General features: G+C 37.2%; 2 protein-coding genes across 3 annotated transcripts in view; both read right to left on the bottom strand.

Annotated features, from left to right (window-relative positions):
- Nucleotides 1–1561: 1561 nt before the first annotated feature.
- Nucleotides 1562–2812, bottom strand: LOC137084551 (zinc finger CCHC domain-containing protein 18-like). The gene has a single exon (XM_067450839.1). It carries the CDS (start codon nt 2810–2812, stop codon nt 1562–1564), a length of 1251 nt encoding a protein of 416 aa, XP_067306940.1.
- Nucleotides 2813–13826: 11014 nt separating this feature from the next.
- Nucleotides 13827–17211, bottom strand: part of grik1b (glutamate receptor, ionotropic, kainate 1b) — a 63922-nt gene continuing 60537 nt past the window's right edge. For both annotated transcript variants that reach the window (XM_067451302.1, XM_067451303.1), the window contains one exon: nt 13827–15368. In XM_067451302.1, coding sequence (XP_067307403.1) covers nt 15079–15368 — 290 coding nt within the window. In that variant the 3' untranslated portion in view covers nt 13827–15078. The remainder of the gene's footprint in view (nt 15369–17211) is intronic.

The raw sequence follows: 17211 nt of genomic DNA, 5'->3' as shown, positions 1-17211 counted from the left end.
CACCAGCCGAGCTTCATGTTCTTCCAGAGTTCTTGAGAAGACTATCAGATCGTCAATAAACACTAGCACTTCCGTTCGATTGAGATCTCCCATACAGCGCTCCATTAATCGTTGAAACGTGCTTGGTGCGTTTGTGATCCCTTGTGGCATCCTGTTAAATTCCCAGAAACCTAATGGGCATACAAAGGCAGTTTTTTGCTTATCAGACTCTTCCATTTCAATTTGATAATAGCCCGATTTCAGGTCGAGGACTGAAAACCATCTTGATCCGGTCAAGACTGAAAAGGCTTCTTCCAGGTTAGGAAGAGCATAAGCATCCTTGATTGTCTGAGAATTTAACTTCCTGAAATCGATGCACAATCTCACAGAATTGTTCTTTTTTCGCACCACAACTATAGGAGATGAGAATGGGGATTCTGACTCTCTAATAACCCCAGCTTGAAGCAGCTCTTGTAGATGCTTCCTGACTGCATCCACATCTTGGGGGTGAATTGGTCGGGCTCGGTGCTTGAATGGCGTCTCATCACTGAGCTTGATTCTGTGCTTTACTTTGTCAGTTTGACCATAGTCCAGATCATGTAACGCAAAGACGTCAGGCATGGATTTCAACAGGGATGTTATTCTCTTTTTCCACTCTGGCAACAGAGGAGAATCTCCAAAGTCAATTGGAATATTTGATGGAATATCTTTCATCTCTTTGGTTTCTCCATCACTTGCTGTACTGCATGGACTTCAGCTATCACAGTTTTTGGGAAAATCACTAGATCAGTTTGAGTATCATTCCTCACTACAACTGGTAACTGAGCAAAGCGTTGGCCTGAAGGTAGACTGTGCAGAGAGCTTGCCACTAATAGACCACCAGGTAAAGATGTTGTGGGAGGCTGTTCCACTGACACCCACTTATCAAGGAAAGGGCCTTTCAATTGAATAAGTCCATTCAGTACTACAGTGTGCCCTGCTGGTATAACCTCTTGTTGGTTTCCCTTCAGCTTCACACATGCCACAGTTCCACTGGAAGCTTGTAGTTTCCTCTTCTTCAGTACATTTATCACAGCTTGATAACCATAGCAAGTTGACTTGAGAGGGGTTGTGTTCTCTTGAATGCAGTTGGTGTATAACACATCAAGTGAATTGGTACCGATTAGGATCTGTGGTATGTTCGTCAAGTCAGGGACTACCAGAGCTAAGGTTGGGACTTCTGCTTCCACCCCAAGAAAATTTTTGGGAAACTTCAGGTTAAGCTCGACATACCCCATATATGGCACGACTTGTCCGTTAGCTCCCTCAACTTCTAGAAGATGATCCAAGGATTTCATGGGATGCTTGCACAAGTATTTATCATAGTAGGACTTAGGAATGGTTGTCACCTGTGATCCGGTGTCTAGGAGGCAGTTCACTTCTCTCCCTTCAATTTGGATTTTGGTGGTGCACCTTGTTCCAATTAATCCGGTAGGTAATACACAACATGGAGACTCGTGAGCATGCTGGTGAAACAGATATCCATTCTTCTTAGGGCATTGTTCTCTTCTAGTCTCCGTCCGCCCCGCAACAGAGACCGACTTCAGTTTAAAGGCTTCGAGTTGAAAGCATTCTGAAGGTCCCACTGGGCTTGTCGCTCTCTCAACTCACAGCGTTTCTCATTCACTTTGCGAGGGTTTGCATCATTCTCACAGTTAACAGCGAGATGTCCATCCTCTCCACAATGGAAGCAATAACCAGGACGGGGTCGGTTGTGCGATTGCCAGGTGGATCTTGGGTTCTTGTTCAGCTCAGGTTCTCTAGATTTGGGGTGGTATTCCACAGGGAAAGTGCTCAAAGCTGGAGGCTTCTTTTGATATTCTCCCTGAAATCTTGGGACAAGATGAACTTGGAGCTCAGCTATCTTCTGTCTTAATTCAGAAATTTCATCCACCTTGGGGCTACTTTCTTTGCAAACAGGCTCAGTCTTCATCCTGGTTATCTGTGCTTGAAGTTTTGCAACTTCTTTCTTCAGACTTTCTACTTCAGACTTTTCAACTTTGCTTTTAGGCTTGACTGACTTCAGCTTTGCACTTAACTGACATGGTAATTCATCATTGGGCTCACCAGGTATGTCGCTGCAGTATACAGACTGTTGGTGAGTTGCTGGCCGTAACTTAAGTGGAATTGGAGCATGTCTGTTTAATCCAAGATGCTTCCTCATCCTTTCTTCTTTCAGTGACTGCTTGTCTTCTGCAGTACGAATAAGTACTACAAGTTCGGCAAAAGAAGGGGGTGCATCTTTCTTTCCTTCAAGATGCAAATCAGCGATCAAGCTGTTGTCCCAGCAACCCCTGCAAAATTGCTTGAGGAGACAACGGTTCCGTTCAGCTTCAGCAATACCATCTCGTCTAATCGCAGTGCTCAGCATCACATGAAGACGGTGCAGGAAAGTGGAAGGTTTTTCACCTTGATTTTGCAGGGCACCAATGAACTTTGCAAACAGTTCATCTCCGTCCTCCACTGAACCATAGACAGACTCCAACAGCTCCAAACACTCTGATGGCAAGGCATATGAACCGATGTGCCTAACAACATCTGAGGCTGGAGGCAGCAGACTGTCGAGGATCTTCCCAGTCTTGTGTAGATCAGAGAGGGACTTATCGTTCAATAGGAAGTCCACACTCGCACGCCAGGTGTCAAAATCGGGTTCATGGCTGGGGCGAGGGCTTCTTCCAGAGAAGACTTTGAGACGAAAGGCAACACGGTTCAGGAACACAGTTCTCAGCAAGGGAAACACAAAAAAAAAACCCGGCCTTGCAACAACAAAGCCAAAATTAAACATTAATGTCATTGTCCAAATAAATGATTTACAATTAAATCAAACTCTCTCAATCATTTGCACATACGTGAGGACACACACGCTAATCAACATGTGCTCAATCGAACACTGTGGCCTATGCACAGAGTTAGCAAAGCTAGCACCGCATGGCGCATAGTTCACTTTAAGAGATGATCTCTGCCCCACACGTAAAACATTTTACAAACCTTTAAACATGACTATATATATACACTGAAACACATTTAAAGCATTTTTGAAAACGTTTACATCGCTTATTACCCTTTCAAATTCCTTTTCCACATTACAATTCACAGTGTTTACAATCAAAACGACTAAATACACTTCTTATAACAAAAATTGTACTCACCAAGGAGATAATGTAACTCAGACACAAAAATACAGTTGTTTCTCCCCAGAAAAAGACGTTGGTTACATCTTATTGCATCCGTCTCGTTACTCCTGTTCAAACTGCGTCACTCACTCTACTACTCGCAAACGTCAGCTTTTAAAAGTGTCGTCTCACAGATTTAGGTTTCAATGGTTTCAATTAGCTAATAATCCATTGCTGGATTACTAAACAGAGAATTCGCGTCATGTATTGCGCAACTGCGTCTTCTTTCCTTCAAGTTCACTCTCGTTCTGCCTGCTTATGCACAAACTTTTTGAGGGGGTGGGACTAACCTTTGACTTCACCAATAGGTGATTGGTTCAAGAGCATTTATAATTTTAATTTACAGAGCAATATTTCTGTAATTTTTCTCTTTATTTCATATATATATATAACAATAATAGTTATATAAGATTGTCAAAAAAAATACTAAATGACCTAGGTTAATGACCTGGGTTACATCATATGCTGCCTTCATTTGCTATCGGACATTTTTATAATTCTGACTTCAAAAGTCGTGATCAGGAGATAATTGCAAGTTTCAAAATATGCAATTGACCCTTCGCTAAGCCCCGCCCCCTGTAGTTACTGTTGCTACGCCTGTCAAGCTTTCGCGCCTGGCACGTCTATTACAGTATGTATTTGCGGGAAATATCCGCAACATATTATGCAACCGAATACAGAATAATTTCAATAAAATTGAAGCTAAAGCCTATGGTCTCAGCGCAATCAGCAGCTGCCTCATATGTATGTTCATGCACAACAGGGTAAGTAAAATGAGAAAATAATCGAATAATTATAAATCAAACAACTTATTAATAAATCTTGTGGAATAAACACAAGACATTAAGTTAGCCTGAAAACTTTGCAATGATTCTCTGGCTTAACGTTATATTTAGCACGCCGGGCTACTGCTCACATGTCGTGTGTCTATAATCTACTCCTTGGACCTGGCACTAGCCTGAGATTCTGACCTGAGCCATTCATCAAAAACCACACATTTACTGAAACCTTATAACAGAAAGCCAGTCTCTCAAACATGATGGGTTTTATTAATATTATAAACACAGCCACTGCAACAATCCTTATGATGAAGGTCTTAATTTGCACACATTTTGTCTAAACAAAACTACAATATAACACTAATAAATAAAGCTAAGACAGTTCTTTTTATAGTCTATATACTGCATCATATGTAATAACTAGCATCAGTCAAAAACCATGTATTTTCAGTTTGTTGAAGCAAACGCAGGTGTTTTTGTTAATCCTGACGACATTTAACGTTGTGAATGGGGTCTCACACACACTGCTTGATTCAAGGCTGGTATTTCTTACCTTCAGTTTTACGTTTTGGGGAAGGAAAAAAAAATACACCATCTGTCCAAACTTTTAGGATAGGCATCAGATTTGCACAATCCATACGCACAGATTTGCATCGGCATGTTTCCCTCGCTCGAAAGCTTGACAGACCTTCCGTGCCTAGTTACGGTTGCTAAGCCACGATTGGCCTGTGGTGGTATTCGGGCGTGGCTTAGCGAAGGGTCAATTTCATGTGCAATTTTTACTTAGGAAACTCCCGAGAGCACGTGAAGGCAGAATAAACAGCACCCAGTCATGATCATGTTCATTTGACTGCTTTAATTGTGAGAACCTCCCTATAACATCTATAATATAAAATAATAGAGTCCTAAGATTATATTCATAACTATAAAATAATGCATTTCCTTGCCGATACAGTGATAGAGCTCGTTACGCCTGTTGCACACCGCAAGCGTTCTTTTTTTTTCCAAATGATTTATAATTTATTGTGTAAAATCTCTGTGTAAATCTATATTGCTTCAGTGTAATGATTATATGTATATGTATGTAAAATATTTATTTTGAATGATTTAAGTTTTTGGTAACACTACAATGAGCTAGAAACTTTAGAATAATTTATTTATTATGAATTTAACAGTTGATGTTCATTTCATTAAACAAATTGTTTTACTAATACATGATTAAAATCAAAGTTATCACAATTATTTAATTGTCCTAACAATGAACAATGTCATTGTATTTACCCCTTACCACACACCCCCATTATGGCAAGTGGGGCATAAATTACATAAAATAAAAAGGTTGCTGCTCATAAGTCATTCTGAATAGACACATAACCAACTCATATTTAGAAAGCCAACAGTTGAGAGTTTACAGTTCAAGACTCAGAACTACTCAGACTGTTATATATGTTACCTTTTGTACCTCTTGTATGTTATAAATACAGAGTAAGTCCAAACATAAACAAAAATACAAATATTAAGGAAATACTATTTAAAAAGTTTGACGTGGGCAGGAGACTGCTGCCATGATGGGGAGGAGCGAGGCCGAATTGAGCGTGAGGACGAGGCGAGGACAGTGGCGTGATGATAACCAGTCTCGTGTCTCACGGAGGAGCTCGAAAGCAGTAAAGGAGGAGCGGACAGTGAAGGAAGAGAGAGGACCAGGCCTGGGCCCAGTGGCGCCACCAGGGGGTATAGAGCCAGTATAGCCAGTATACATTTTTGTAGCATCAGTTATGCATTTCATCCCTAATGCACAGCCAGCCAGGCAAGCCGTTCTTCAATCACACACATTAGAGCGCCCCTCCCACAATGCCGCACGCTCAGACAGCAACAGGTCAGCGCATGCCTGTCAGTCAACAATTTCAAAAGAAGTTAACGTTAGAAGAGGAAGACTACTAGTAAGTAAATAAGTTAAAAAATAATTTTTGGTAAAAGAAGACGGGGAATTATGTGTCGTGACGTGCTACAGGCCGGTTTACTACACCAGTAGAATACAATTCTGAAATTATGGTTTCTAGTTTTGGTGTGCCACCCCAATATTTTAAGTGGACCCATCTGGCCACCCCTATGAAAATTTTTTGGAGGCGCCACTGCCTGGGCCCTCATTTATCAACCGTGCGTACGCACAGATTTGTGTGTAAGAACAGTTTCCCGCAAAGCGCGGGATCTACTAACTTGTACTTATATGTAGAAATGTGTGTAAATATAAGCATGCTTAAGCAGAGAATCTAATGGTAGAATAGCAACACTACACTAAATATGATAAAAATCATATGCATTAAGCAATCCCCATGTGTCCTGTGTTTCCTTTATTTACAAAACACTCAATCATTTTTGTAATTAAACACGATGTGTAATTGGTGTCTAACCATTTAAATGACTGCTGTGACAAATCTTGGATGCAATTATTTCCTTGAACCTAACCTTTATCCAGTTCCCTTACCCGAAATCCTCAACAACTCGTGCTGTTGCCATTAAGCACCATCAACCAATGCATGTGATTATGTAAATAGAAAAGGATTTCATTCTGTTAACATGAAAATCACTTGTGATGCAAATTTGTGGTTGTTAAACATCGTTGCGCTACTCATACTCATTCTGTGTTTGTGAAGTTTTGTCATTATTGCAGTGAGGAAAAAACACAATCGCGTGATTTTTTTAAGGGAAGTGTTGTCCCCTCATATGGTTTATTTGAGGCGTTTCCGAATGCTAATGACTGTGAACCTGAACTCATATGTACTGTGTGCGCACATTTGATAAATACGGATTTTATTGTAGCCTAGGCACATTCTAAATTTCATTCCTAGGACAACATTTTCTACGCACTGTTGATAAATGAGGGCCCTGGACTTTACATTTTATTTTTGTTTACGTTTTATTTTTGTCTCTGTGCCTTTCATTTTGTTTCTTTACTTATTACACTGTGAAGCTGCTTTGAAACTATCATCATTGTAAAAGCGCTATATAAATAAAGTTGATTGATTGATTGATTATTAAAGTCTGTTGAACGTTAGCCTCTTCCCGCCTCCTTCTTCCCATAGCAACTTAGCCTAATTACAAAGTGTTATTACGTTTTTTTATTTATGGTTACGACATTTATCGCATACCACTGTTGCACTTACACTGCATGAGTTTTATGAATGTAACATCAGCCTTTGTCCATTTTTGGCTTGATTGTTTCATCAAGTTACTGTATACTTTCAGTTGACAGGATATGACAGATGACATGTAAAAGATATTGGAGAAAAAATGTCAAAGCTTTATCCTAAATATTTTCTGAATAAATGAGCAGAACAACAGGAAATATTTAATACATTCTCAGTATACAGCTGTAATGTTATTTTTAATGGAAATGGAAGATGATGTAACTAAATCAGATTTTATTTCACAGTCTTCACCAGCAGAGGGCCACATGCTCTGTGACTATGAAGCCTTGCTAATGCTAAAGCATTTACTAAAGAAGTTTGCACTTTTTTCTATTTTTATATGATCCATTTAAAACCAACTGTCTTGTTACCATGGTTTACTTCTTCCATGGCAATGTTATTGTATTATAACACAATTTATATTGTTACTGATAGCAAGTTAAGATTTAACGATTTAACAAACACTGGGCTACAGTTCACACACTTTAGTCCCAAAAAGACATGTGGCATTTACAACTGACACAGACACTTAAATATCATGCTCTTTATGTAAAAACAGACCAAATTAGAAATATATCTATCTGAAAATATAGATTTTTGACACCATTGCACTTAGTTTATTGTTAGATGCATTTTTTAAAAGACTACAATTGAAAACTGTAAATATTATATATGAAATGTAATGTTAATGTCAAGCCCTGCATGAAACTCTTTGTTAGTCGAAGCTGCTCTGGTTTCAGCTCTGAGATCAAATCCTTCACACCTGAGAGATCTGGATCAGACACCGAGTCATCTAGGAGATTCTGGTGTGAAGCTTCTCCCTACTGGACTAGAGGACACTCACTGTAAACTTGACTAGACTAGAGGACACTCACAGTATACATCTTTAAAAGCCTTTCAAAAACTTAAATATGTATATGAGAGTATATGAATATTTTCACCATGTGAAGGTGATAAACAGATAATTTATTATAAACTTGCACTAAGAAAATATGAAGCAAATACAAGGTTTGTGTTAAGTTTTTCTTCTGAATTAAATTTAGCTATTTGCGTCAGCAATGATGACTCATACTGCATGTCATTTTAATATTGTTAAGGTTTAGATAGCTGTGTGATCTATGATTAGCTGATGATTAATGAGCTCTAAATTGAGGTATTCGTTTTTGTATCCTTGTAAACCAAATAGCTGAAACTGTTTTGTTTTTCATTCAAAAAAAGCTGAAAGTTTTGTGTGATGGGTAGGGTTAGTGTAAGGGGAAAGAATATAGAGTTTGTACAGTATACAAACCATTATGTCTATAGAGAGTCCCAGTAAACCACGTATTCAAGTGTGTGTGTGTGTGTGTGTGTGTGTGTGTTTGTGTACAAGTCAAAAGGTAACAATGCTTATGCGTATGTTCTGAATGGAAATGAAAAATGTCAAAAATGACAAAAAAAATGTCTCAAATATGACATGTATAAACTGTTATACACTGGACATTGTTTGAAGGGTGTTTATTAGTTTGTAAGAATTTGGAAAAACATCCAACTATGGGAAAATTAATAATAAAAAAAAAAAATCTGAAGTGAGTATTTTTTTAAAACATACATTTTATAAACATAAATATAATTTAATTAATTAATTTATTATTATTATTATTATTATTATTATTTATTCTTTTAAAGTGAGCTGGATGGAACAGACATTATAGTGTGTTTGATGTTCTTCACCAGCAGAGGGCCACATAGTCATTCTGTCGGAAAATCTTTGGTATATGTTCACATTAAAACTGTCTTTTGAACACTTTACCATCACTGCCTTCATTTGGTTCTACTAACTTTCAAATATACATTTTTATATTGATGATATTTAACTCTGTACCAAATCCAAACTTTCAATCAAAAAAAATAAATAAATATGGAAATGCTTCTTAAAAATATGCACTTACAAATTTAAAACTGACACATCAAAACTGATACATCTAAACAAATAATGAATACATTTGAATAAAATGGAAAGTTTTGTTTTTCTAATTGACTTGACATTTCCTACTTTCCACTTCTAGGGGGGGATGTCATGATTGTAATGTTAGCTAGCCATATATAGATGAGGCGATACAAGCATTACTCTATATATTACCATATATAACCTAACCGTTTCTCAAGCGATCATTATGATGATTACGAGCTCATTAAAGTGATCTGATGTCGGGAAGAACAGGAATAATTGAGAACACCAGGTTTTTTTCTTGCCTATTTATTCATAAAATCTTTTAAAAAGTAAAAATGATATTAAGCGTGCCATTCCTTGACAAGCCCCCACACTGTAAAAAAGTATTTAGAAAAAAAGTTACCTGGTTGCCTTAAATTTTTGAGTTCATTGAAATTAAAATTTTGAGTTAATACAATGAACATTTTTTGAGAATCGACAACCTTTATTAAAATATTATTAAAAGATTTTGTAAGCATATTGGGCAATTGTGTGTGTTTTATTTCTGATGATGCAGTGAAACATGCCAAATAGTGCTATTTTCATGATTTATCAACTTTTTTATGTGGTTCAGATACAAAAATATTTTGAGTTTCTATTTATTAAACAAATTTCCTTCATTGTATCAACTCAAAGTTTTAATTTCAATAAACTCACAATTTTAAGGCAACCAGGTTACTTACTTTTTTAAGTTAAACCAACAAAAAACCAACAATTTTTTTTTACAGTGCATCGATTTTGAAACAATATTGTGTCAAAATGTAAGTTACCTAATAGCCTATTAACATATTGCTGTATAAAATCAATCACATTTGCTAAAGTGCTGATATTCGACACAACAGCACATTTGCTTGTGTAAGATTACAAATAAAACAAACTTATACAGATACTTTTTTTAGCACCATATCTTGGTTTTTGGAAGCATTTGTTTTATAATTTTGGTGTCATTTTGCTTTTTGTGAGCTATATATATATATATATCTATACTCAGCTCAAACTGAGTAAAGAACACTTTTTACAATTTACAAGGCTGTCCGACCTCCTAACTCACTTTCTTCCAAACAAGATCCTATTTATTCCTGTTTCTATAAAGTACAAAGACGTAACGTACAGCTCCGGGTATCCACACATGATTTTGACCTCATTGTTACTACAAAAGCAAGCTGCTGATTGGTTAACACAGCACAAATATCCACTAAAGTTCAGATTTTTCAACTCGCGTGATTCCCAAATGTTTCCTGAATATCTGCAAACATATTGTATTTTTATGCTTTAGTATAGTCAAAATCTTACATAAACACCTTAAAAAAAATTATGGCACGCTCAACTCTGGAAATTTGTAATTATCCCTGAACTTCCCAGTGGTATTCTGACTTGAGAGGAGTTGAGTTGATATCCACTTTTTAACTACGAAACTCGTATCTACCATAATTCTGATAGCACATGGGCAGCATTATCTCTCTGAGATTTAAGAATTTACCTTAGTACAAACATACAATTAGGCTGCACTAAATAATGTTATACACACTCACACATATGCACATGCAGAAAACCCCCACAAAGAGTCTGATTATTCCAGCCGCCACAAACGCTACAATACCAAGAGCTGATCTGAGGAGGAAACAGCTGTGCTGCAGCACAAGGTCATAGATCCGTAATCCTGCGCTGCGCAACGCTAGATTAAAAACTCCCAGTTTTGATTAAGAAAGCAGGGTTAGAGGATTACGCTCCAGTGAACAAAAATGAAAGCAGTTTTAAACTCAATCCCAGAGTTCATCAAAATACACAAACCTCAGACTGTCATCTCCACCGCAGATTAATACCAAAGCTTCTTTGAAACTTCTGTGCAGCTCAAACTCTCATTCAGTAGAAGAGATGCTCTAAGGAAATAAAGTCAAATTTATGAAAAAAGTCAGGAAATGTCTTATTTTCTTGGCATAATTATGACTTTTTATCCCATAATTATGATTTACCGAAGCATGTTTTTTTTTTTCTTATGTGGTGGAAACGGGCTTAGTATTAGACCTCATATTCCCTTAAAAATACAGACATGGGTAAAAATGACCACTGTAAACCCTAACGCTCAAAATAATTAATTGGTTTGAGTAAAGCCAACTCAAATTGATCAAATTAGTTAAATCAAATTAAATTTTATGAGTATTTAGAACTTTTGTTTTCTTTTGAGTTTTCAAAACAGACACATTTTAAGTAATCTAAATTGTTTCATTGTTTTGAGTTCTACAAACTTGTTTCTTTTAATTTAGACTAACTTAAATTCCAATTGAACTGAAACTGGTCTGGGGTTTATATACCCCAACATGCTTTGCCATGACACTCAAAGGAGAGAGTAAATACCAAAATTAAGTGTTATATTATGTTTTTGTGTGTAAGGTTAAAGTTAAGTACGATAATTAGTAGTGCTTAATGTTTTGCTATGCTAGTTTGGAAAAGTTTCTGTTATGTTGGTGTTGTAGAGTTACCATCATGGTGATGAGTGGAGCATGAGCTCAGTTTAAGAACAGATTTACTGTATGTTAAATGTATTATATTTAACAGCTCTCATTCAGCAAATGCTATGCTAATGCTATCAAATCATTGTGTTATCAATTAGCAAGAGGTGGTGCTTACTGAATTAGCTAGTTAAAACTAGCCAAGTTTCCACTACCAAAAATGTTTAAGGTGATCATTTTAAGTGAAAGATATGAATTAGCTTACTCAAATATTTGAATTTAAGAGCAATTAAAATGTATGTGAACAAAATAAATATTCTGCGTACTTAAAAAATTCTTAACTTAAATTTGGTGTAACTGATTGCCTCCTTTTTTGAGTTTTGCCAACTTATTCGGGTTTAAAGTGCACCGTTTCCTTTCACGACTGATTAATTGTAAAGTGTTTCGTGACCCAAAACGTATTTTTAATACGTTTTCATGAAACTAATTGTGTTGTGTTACATCAAGAATTAGATCTGAACTCAAATGCTGAAGGAAAAAAACATCATTACTTTTTATGATGTCACTGATAGAAATTAGTAAAAAGAGTCAAAGCAGAGAAAAATAAGAGTTTCAATTTATACCCACTTGTGTGGAGGTTGACGTGTTGTTTGGGCCTGCAGGTTCTAGAACAGCACTGGAGCAAATTCAAAAGGTCAGAAAAGGGTGGAAGAAATGAGAATGAAGACTTTTTCCATTCAGTGTTCTCTCACGTAAAACACCCAATACCTTTGAAGGGAGGCAGAAATCACACACACACACACACACACACACACACACACACACACACACACACACACACACACACACACACACACACACACACACACACACACACACACACACACACACACACACACACACACACACACACACACACGTCTGATCTTATCTTCATTTGCATAGAATCATTTCACAGGCCTCTTATGAATTCAGAGATGATTTTTTTTTTGATGGGTCGAGCCCTCAAGCCAGTACTCATAATCATATGGAAATTGTGAAAGATGAGAACTGAAAAAAATTACACAAACCAGCACATTCATTGCTGATATTTGAGGTTTCAAGGAGAACATGTGGAGAGACAATAAGTCCTTGAAGAAGCTGCATAGTGCAGACGCTTCTACAAACATTTGTGAAAGAATGGACCGCTCTCAGTGAACTCAAGCGTGGTACCGTGAGGTTTGCCACCTGTGCAATAAGTCCATTTGTGAAACTTCCTCACTACTAAATATTCTACTATCAACGGTTGGAAGCAACTGGAAACAACAGCCACGAAGTGGTAGGCCACATAAAAATCACAGAGCATGCTGAGGATGGACTCTAGAGCAGCGGAGATGTTTTCTCTGGAGTGACCAATCACGTTTCTCTGTCTGGCAATCTGATTGACGAGTCTGGGTTTGGCGGTTGCCAGGAGAACAGTACTTGCCCTGACTTCATTGTACCAAGTGTAAAGTTTGGATGAGGGGGGATTATGGTGTGGATTGTTGTTCAGGGGTTGGGTTTGGCCCCTTAGTTCCAGTGAAAGGAACTCTTAATGCTTCAGACATTTTGGACAATTTCAAGCTCCCAACTTTGTGGGAACAGTTTGGGGATGGCCCCTTCCTGTTCCAACATGACTGCGCACCAGTGCACAAAGCGTCGGCCCAAAAAGACATGGATGAGTGAGTTTGGTGTGGAGGATCTTGACTGTCCTGCACAGAGTCCTGAGCTCAACCTGACTGAACACCTTTGGGATGAATTAGAGCGGAGACTGAGAGCCAGGCCTTCTCGTCCAACATCAGTGCCTGACCTTACAAATGCGCTTCTAGAAGAATGGTCAAAAATGCGCATAAACACACTCCTAAAGCCTTGTGGAAAGCCTTCCAAGAAGAGCTGAAGCTGTTATATCGGCAAAGGTTGGGCCAACTCCATAATAAACCCTAAGGAATAAGAATGGGATGTCATTAAATTTCATGTGCATGTAAAGGCAGGCTCCTAAAACTTTTGGCAATACAGTGTATATTAACTGTTGTTGTATCCCCAAAAAAACATGAATGAAGATTATTCATAATTTTGTTTGATTAAAAACAACAACAAAAAACATTTGGCCGAGTAAATGATGATGATTTTTTGGGTGGTTGTTTCCTTCAAATGGAATTAAAATGCAATTGTCTGACTTGTCATTTTCGTTTTTATTACTTGATTTTATTGATAGAAATCAATGACGTGATGATGTTTTCTCAGTATAAGCCCATCACCAAAGTGGATCAATAATAACATACTCAACTCAATTCACAGTCCATATTAGTTTCAGATGCAGAAGACTGAACGTCCATCCATGAAAAAACCCATAATTAAAGCACTGATCAGACTACAAGAGGCAAATAATAAAAAAGGAAATTAATTAAGAAACCAAAGAAAACACATATATTGTTCTCACAAAGAAATCATTTGAATGTGATTTTCATAAGTGTCAAACAATACAAAAGCAGAAAAGCTGAACAATAAAAGACAAAGTCTTGCACCTGTAGACTGATTATAATGTAACCAGTCCATTAATCTGAGGTTTAAAATCTCAGCGACCTCAAAAAGAGCCGTGACAAATACATTTGTGCAGACTCAAATCCACTCATCTCGCCACATATTAAACATCACATATGATCTGCACAGCATTTTTATTTTCAACGAGGACAGAAAAATGACTGGTTAGGATGTCTGCAATGCTGGATTTGCATGTTAAATCTGCATTATAGACGTTTGTTTGTTCTCACTATTAAAAAAGGGGTTTATATAACACACGGCTTTAAGACAAATGTTACCCAACAGTCTTGAAATAAAATAAGTCATTTTATAAGAGAAAGGCTAAAACAGTCAGCATGAGCCTTTAAAGGTGAAGTATGTAATTCCTGCATCACCGAATGAAATAAACGACTGTTTTCAAACAGGTTTCCCATCCATCATTAACCCATTTCAGACATGTTAAAACGCGTGTTCACACTCTTCTGGAAAATCAACCTATGAATGAATGACTCGGCAAATTATGCTTGAAATGAACATTTTAACATGGAAAAATTACACACATCACCCATAATAAAACCCACAGACATGTCTCATCATAAATTAGATTAAGAAGGAATATGTCTGTAAAGAATAAAGTGTTCAAGTCTGTTTAAATCTAAATACAAACTACTTGGATGTGAGCTACTCTACAATATATTAACTGGCATCACTGCAATTCATCTTAAGTAACCCTCGTGCCTTCATTCATATTTCACTGACAGATACTTTTCATCTCGGAAAATACATCTGTAAATGTAAAAAACAAACAAATTTGACATTGAAAATTTTGTTCAGCGTCCAACATCGCCCCCGGTTATAACACAGCTGACATCATATAACAGCGCAGGTAATGTTCAGTCAGTGTATGTCCGGGTTCAGGAGGGTTAAAGAGCAAAAGTCCGGTGACGTCCACCAGCTCCTACATCAGTATTTATTGTGCCATTCACACTGTCCCACGCTCACCTCCTCGATGTCCAGGTTCTTCCTGGACTTATAGATGAACTCCCCGATGGCCACGAACACGGAGAGGACGAGTCCGGCCGCCAGCACGATGAAGATTCCTCCGATGTTCTCCACGCCCAAAGCGCTGGCCTCTTTACTGTCCTCCTCGGGACAACCGTTTCCTCGCCACCACTTCTCCTTCATCATGTGGAGTTTCCCCTCTTCCTGTAACTGCAGGATGGCGATGGTCACCTTGTCACGATACGGAGAGCCTGAGGGAGATAAAGAAAAAGAAAACATTTAAATTAATTGCGATTATGCTTTATTTATATGTCTGTGTGTAGTTCCACTGTTAGACACCGGGTGGAGTGTGAGTTTAATGGATATAGGTAGCCAGAGAGGAAGTGAGGTAGGTGTAATGAGGGAAGCAAACAATTTTTGACAGTGTCAGGAGTGGGTATGAGGAGTACTATGTGTTTGAGCATCGTGACTGTGACTAATAAAGGTGATAATTGCAGTACTGGACTGGAAGCGTCATGTTTTGGATCCCACATGTCAGATAACCCTACAACCCCTCTAACCTAAGTGACAATATAGTCCTTTGTCGCTTCACATATTATAGGTAGGGTAGGCAATTTCCGAGAGGCTAGTGTAACGGAGGCCAACTAGTAGTTGCTGTGTGAGTAAACCTCACTCCTCTGGTCTCAAGAGATGTTCTAGTGACTGACACTAGGGGTTGCAGCCTTTAGCCTTTTTATTAGAGCGTCCGACTCTCACGCTGGCAGACCCGGGTTCGAGTCCCACTTGGAGCGGGCGGTTCGAACAGGAGGGGTTACACTAGCAATAGCAAGCTACACTCTTAGAAAAAAGGGTTCATTGGGGTTCTATGTAGAACCATAGGGTTCTTTACTCAACTCCAAAGAACATTTTATGTTAAAAAGGTACTATAATGACAATTTTTGTCACAAAGGTTATTTAGGCTATTATTCATTCATATTACATTATTCTGCAACATTTTGTAGTTGAAATTAAATTATTGTATATTAAACTGTTGTAGTAACTTAATATCACCTTTTAATCATGCTGATTTTTGGAGGAGAAAAACCGAAATGGCACTCTTTGTGTGATATTGATTAACTACATAAAATTAGATAAATATACATTTTCTAACCCTAATATCTTGAATTTTGTGATCATTCACATGCATTCATAAACGCATTTGAATACACTGAATAATGCAGTGAAATATTTGTAAATAATATGAAATATTATTAATCGAGAAAGGACAAAACAAATAATGAATGAAACCCTTAAATGTTCCATATAAAACCTTTTTCTTCCTGGTTACAAAGAACCCTTAATGGTTCTTTTGATTGAACCCTTAAAAAGGGTTATATATAGAACCTTTTAGGGGTTTCAAATACGTAGTGCCAATAGAACCTTTATAGAGCCCTATACAGAACCTTTTCTTCTAAGAGTGTAGCTTTGAAAGCATGAGATCCCAACCTCCCTTCAGAGCGTCTCCAAAGCCACGCCTCCTTCAAAACACATGAATGAACAGCCTGAGCAAAGTCTGCAAAGCGTCATGAGAGATGCTGTTAAATTAACTCAGGACTGAATACTAAGCATTTTTTTGGTCCTGAGACTTCCACAGAAGATATATATCCACATGTTTAAATATTAAGACCACTTCTATCAGGATGTGAAGAGAGTTTTAACCAGAATAACAAAAAGTGTTTAGAAGAAAATTGCCAACCCCACCTTTAAATGAACTTATTTTAACTAAAACCACAGCTTAAACTTTATATAATATTATCTGAAGTACTAAAATAGCTAAAACTAAAACTGAAATATTTCTTTAATTAATGATTAATGATTACTTTATAAACAATTCAAAACCCCTACAAAATATTAAAAATTAGGAAAAAACAAAAAAAATACTAAAACTTTTAACTACAATTTAAAACTTAAAATACAAAATAAATGAAAAATATGTATTAATAATTCCTAATTAAATGTGAAAATGTAATTTAGAGATTGTATGGTATATATAATATATAAATATCAGTATGACTTAAATACCAGATCTGACCTTTAAAAATAATTTCCACTGGT

This window comes from Pseudorasbora parva, chromosome 8, assembly GCF_024679245.1.
Source record: "Pseudorasbora parva isolate DD20220531a chromosome 8, ASM2467924v1, whole genome shotgun sequence".
NCBI classification, from domain to species: Eukaryota; Metazoa; Chordata; class Actinopteri; order Cypriniformes; family Gobionidae; genus Pseudorasbora; species Pseudorasbora parva.
Note: the sequence above shows the minus strand (reverse complement) of the source record. Positions and strands in the feature narration are given on the sequence as shown.

What these genes read in the sequence shown, in the direction of transcription:
- LOC137084551 (XM_067450839.1), bottom strand. Translation starts at nt 2,812, where the DNA reads ATGACATTAATGTTTAATTTTGGCTTTGTTGTTGCAAGGCCGGGTTTT.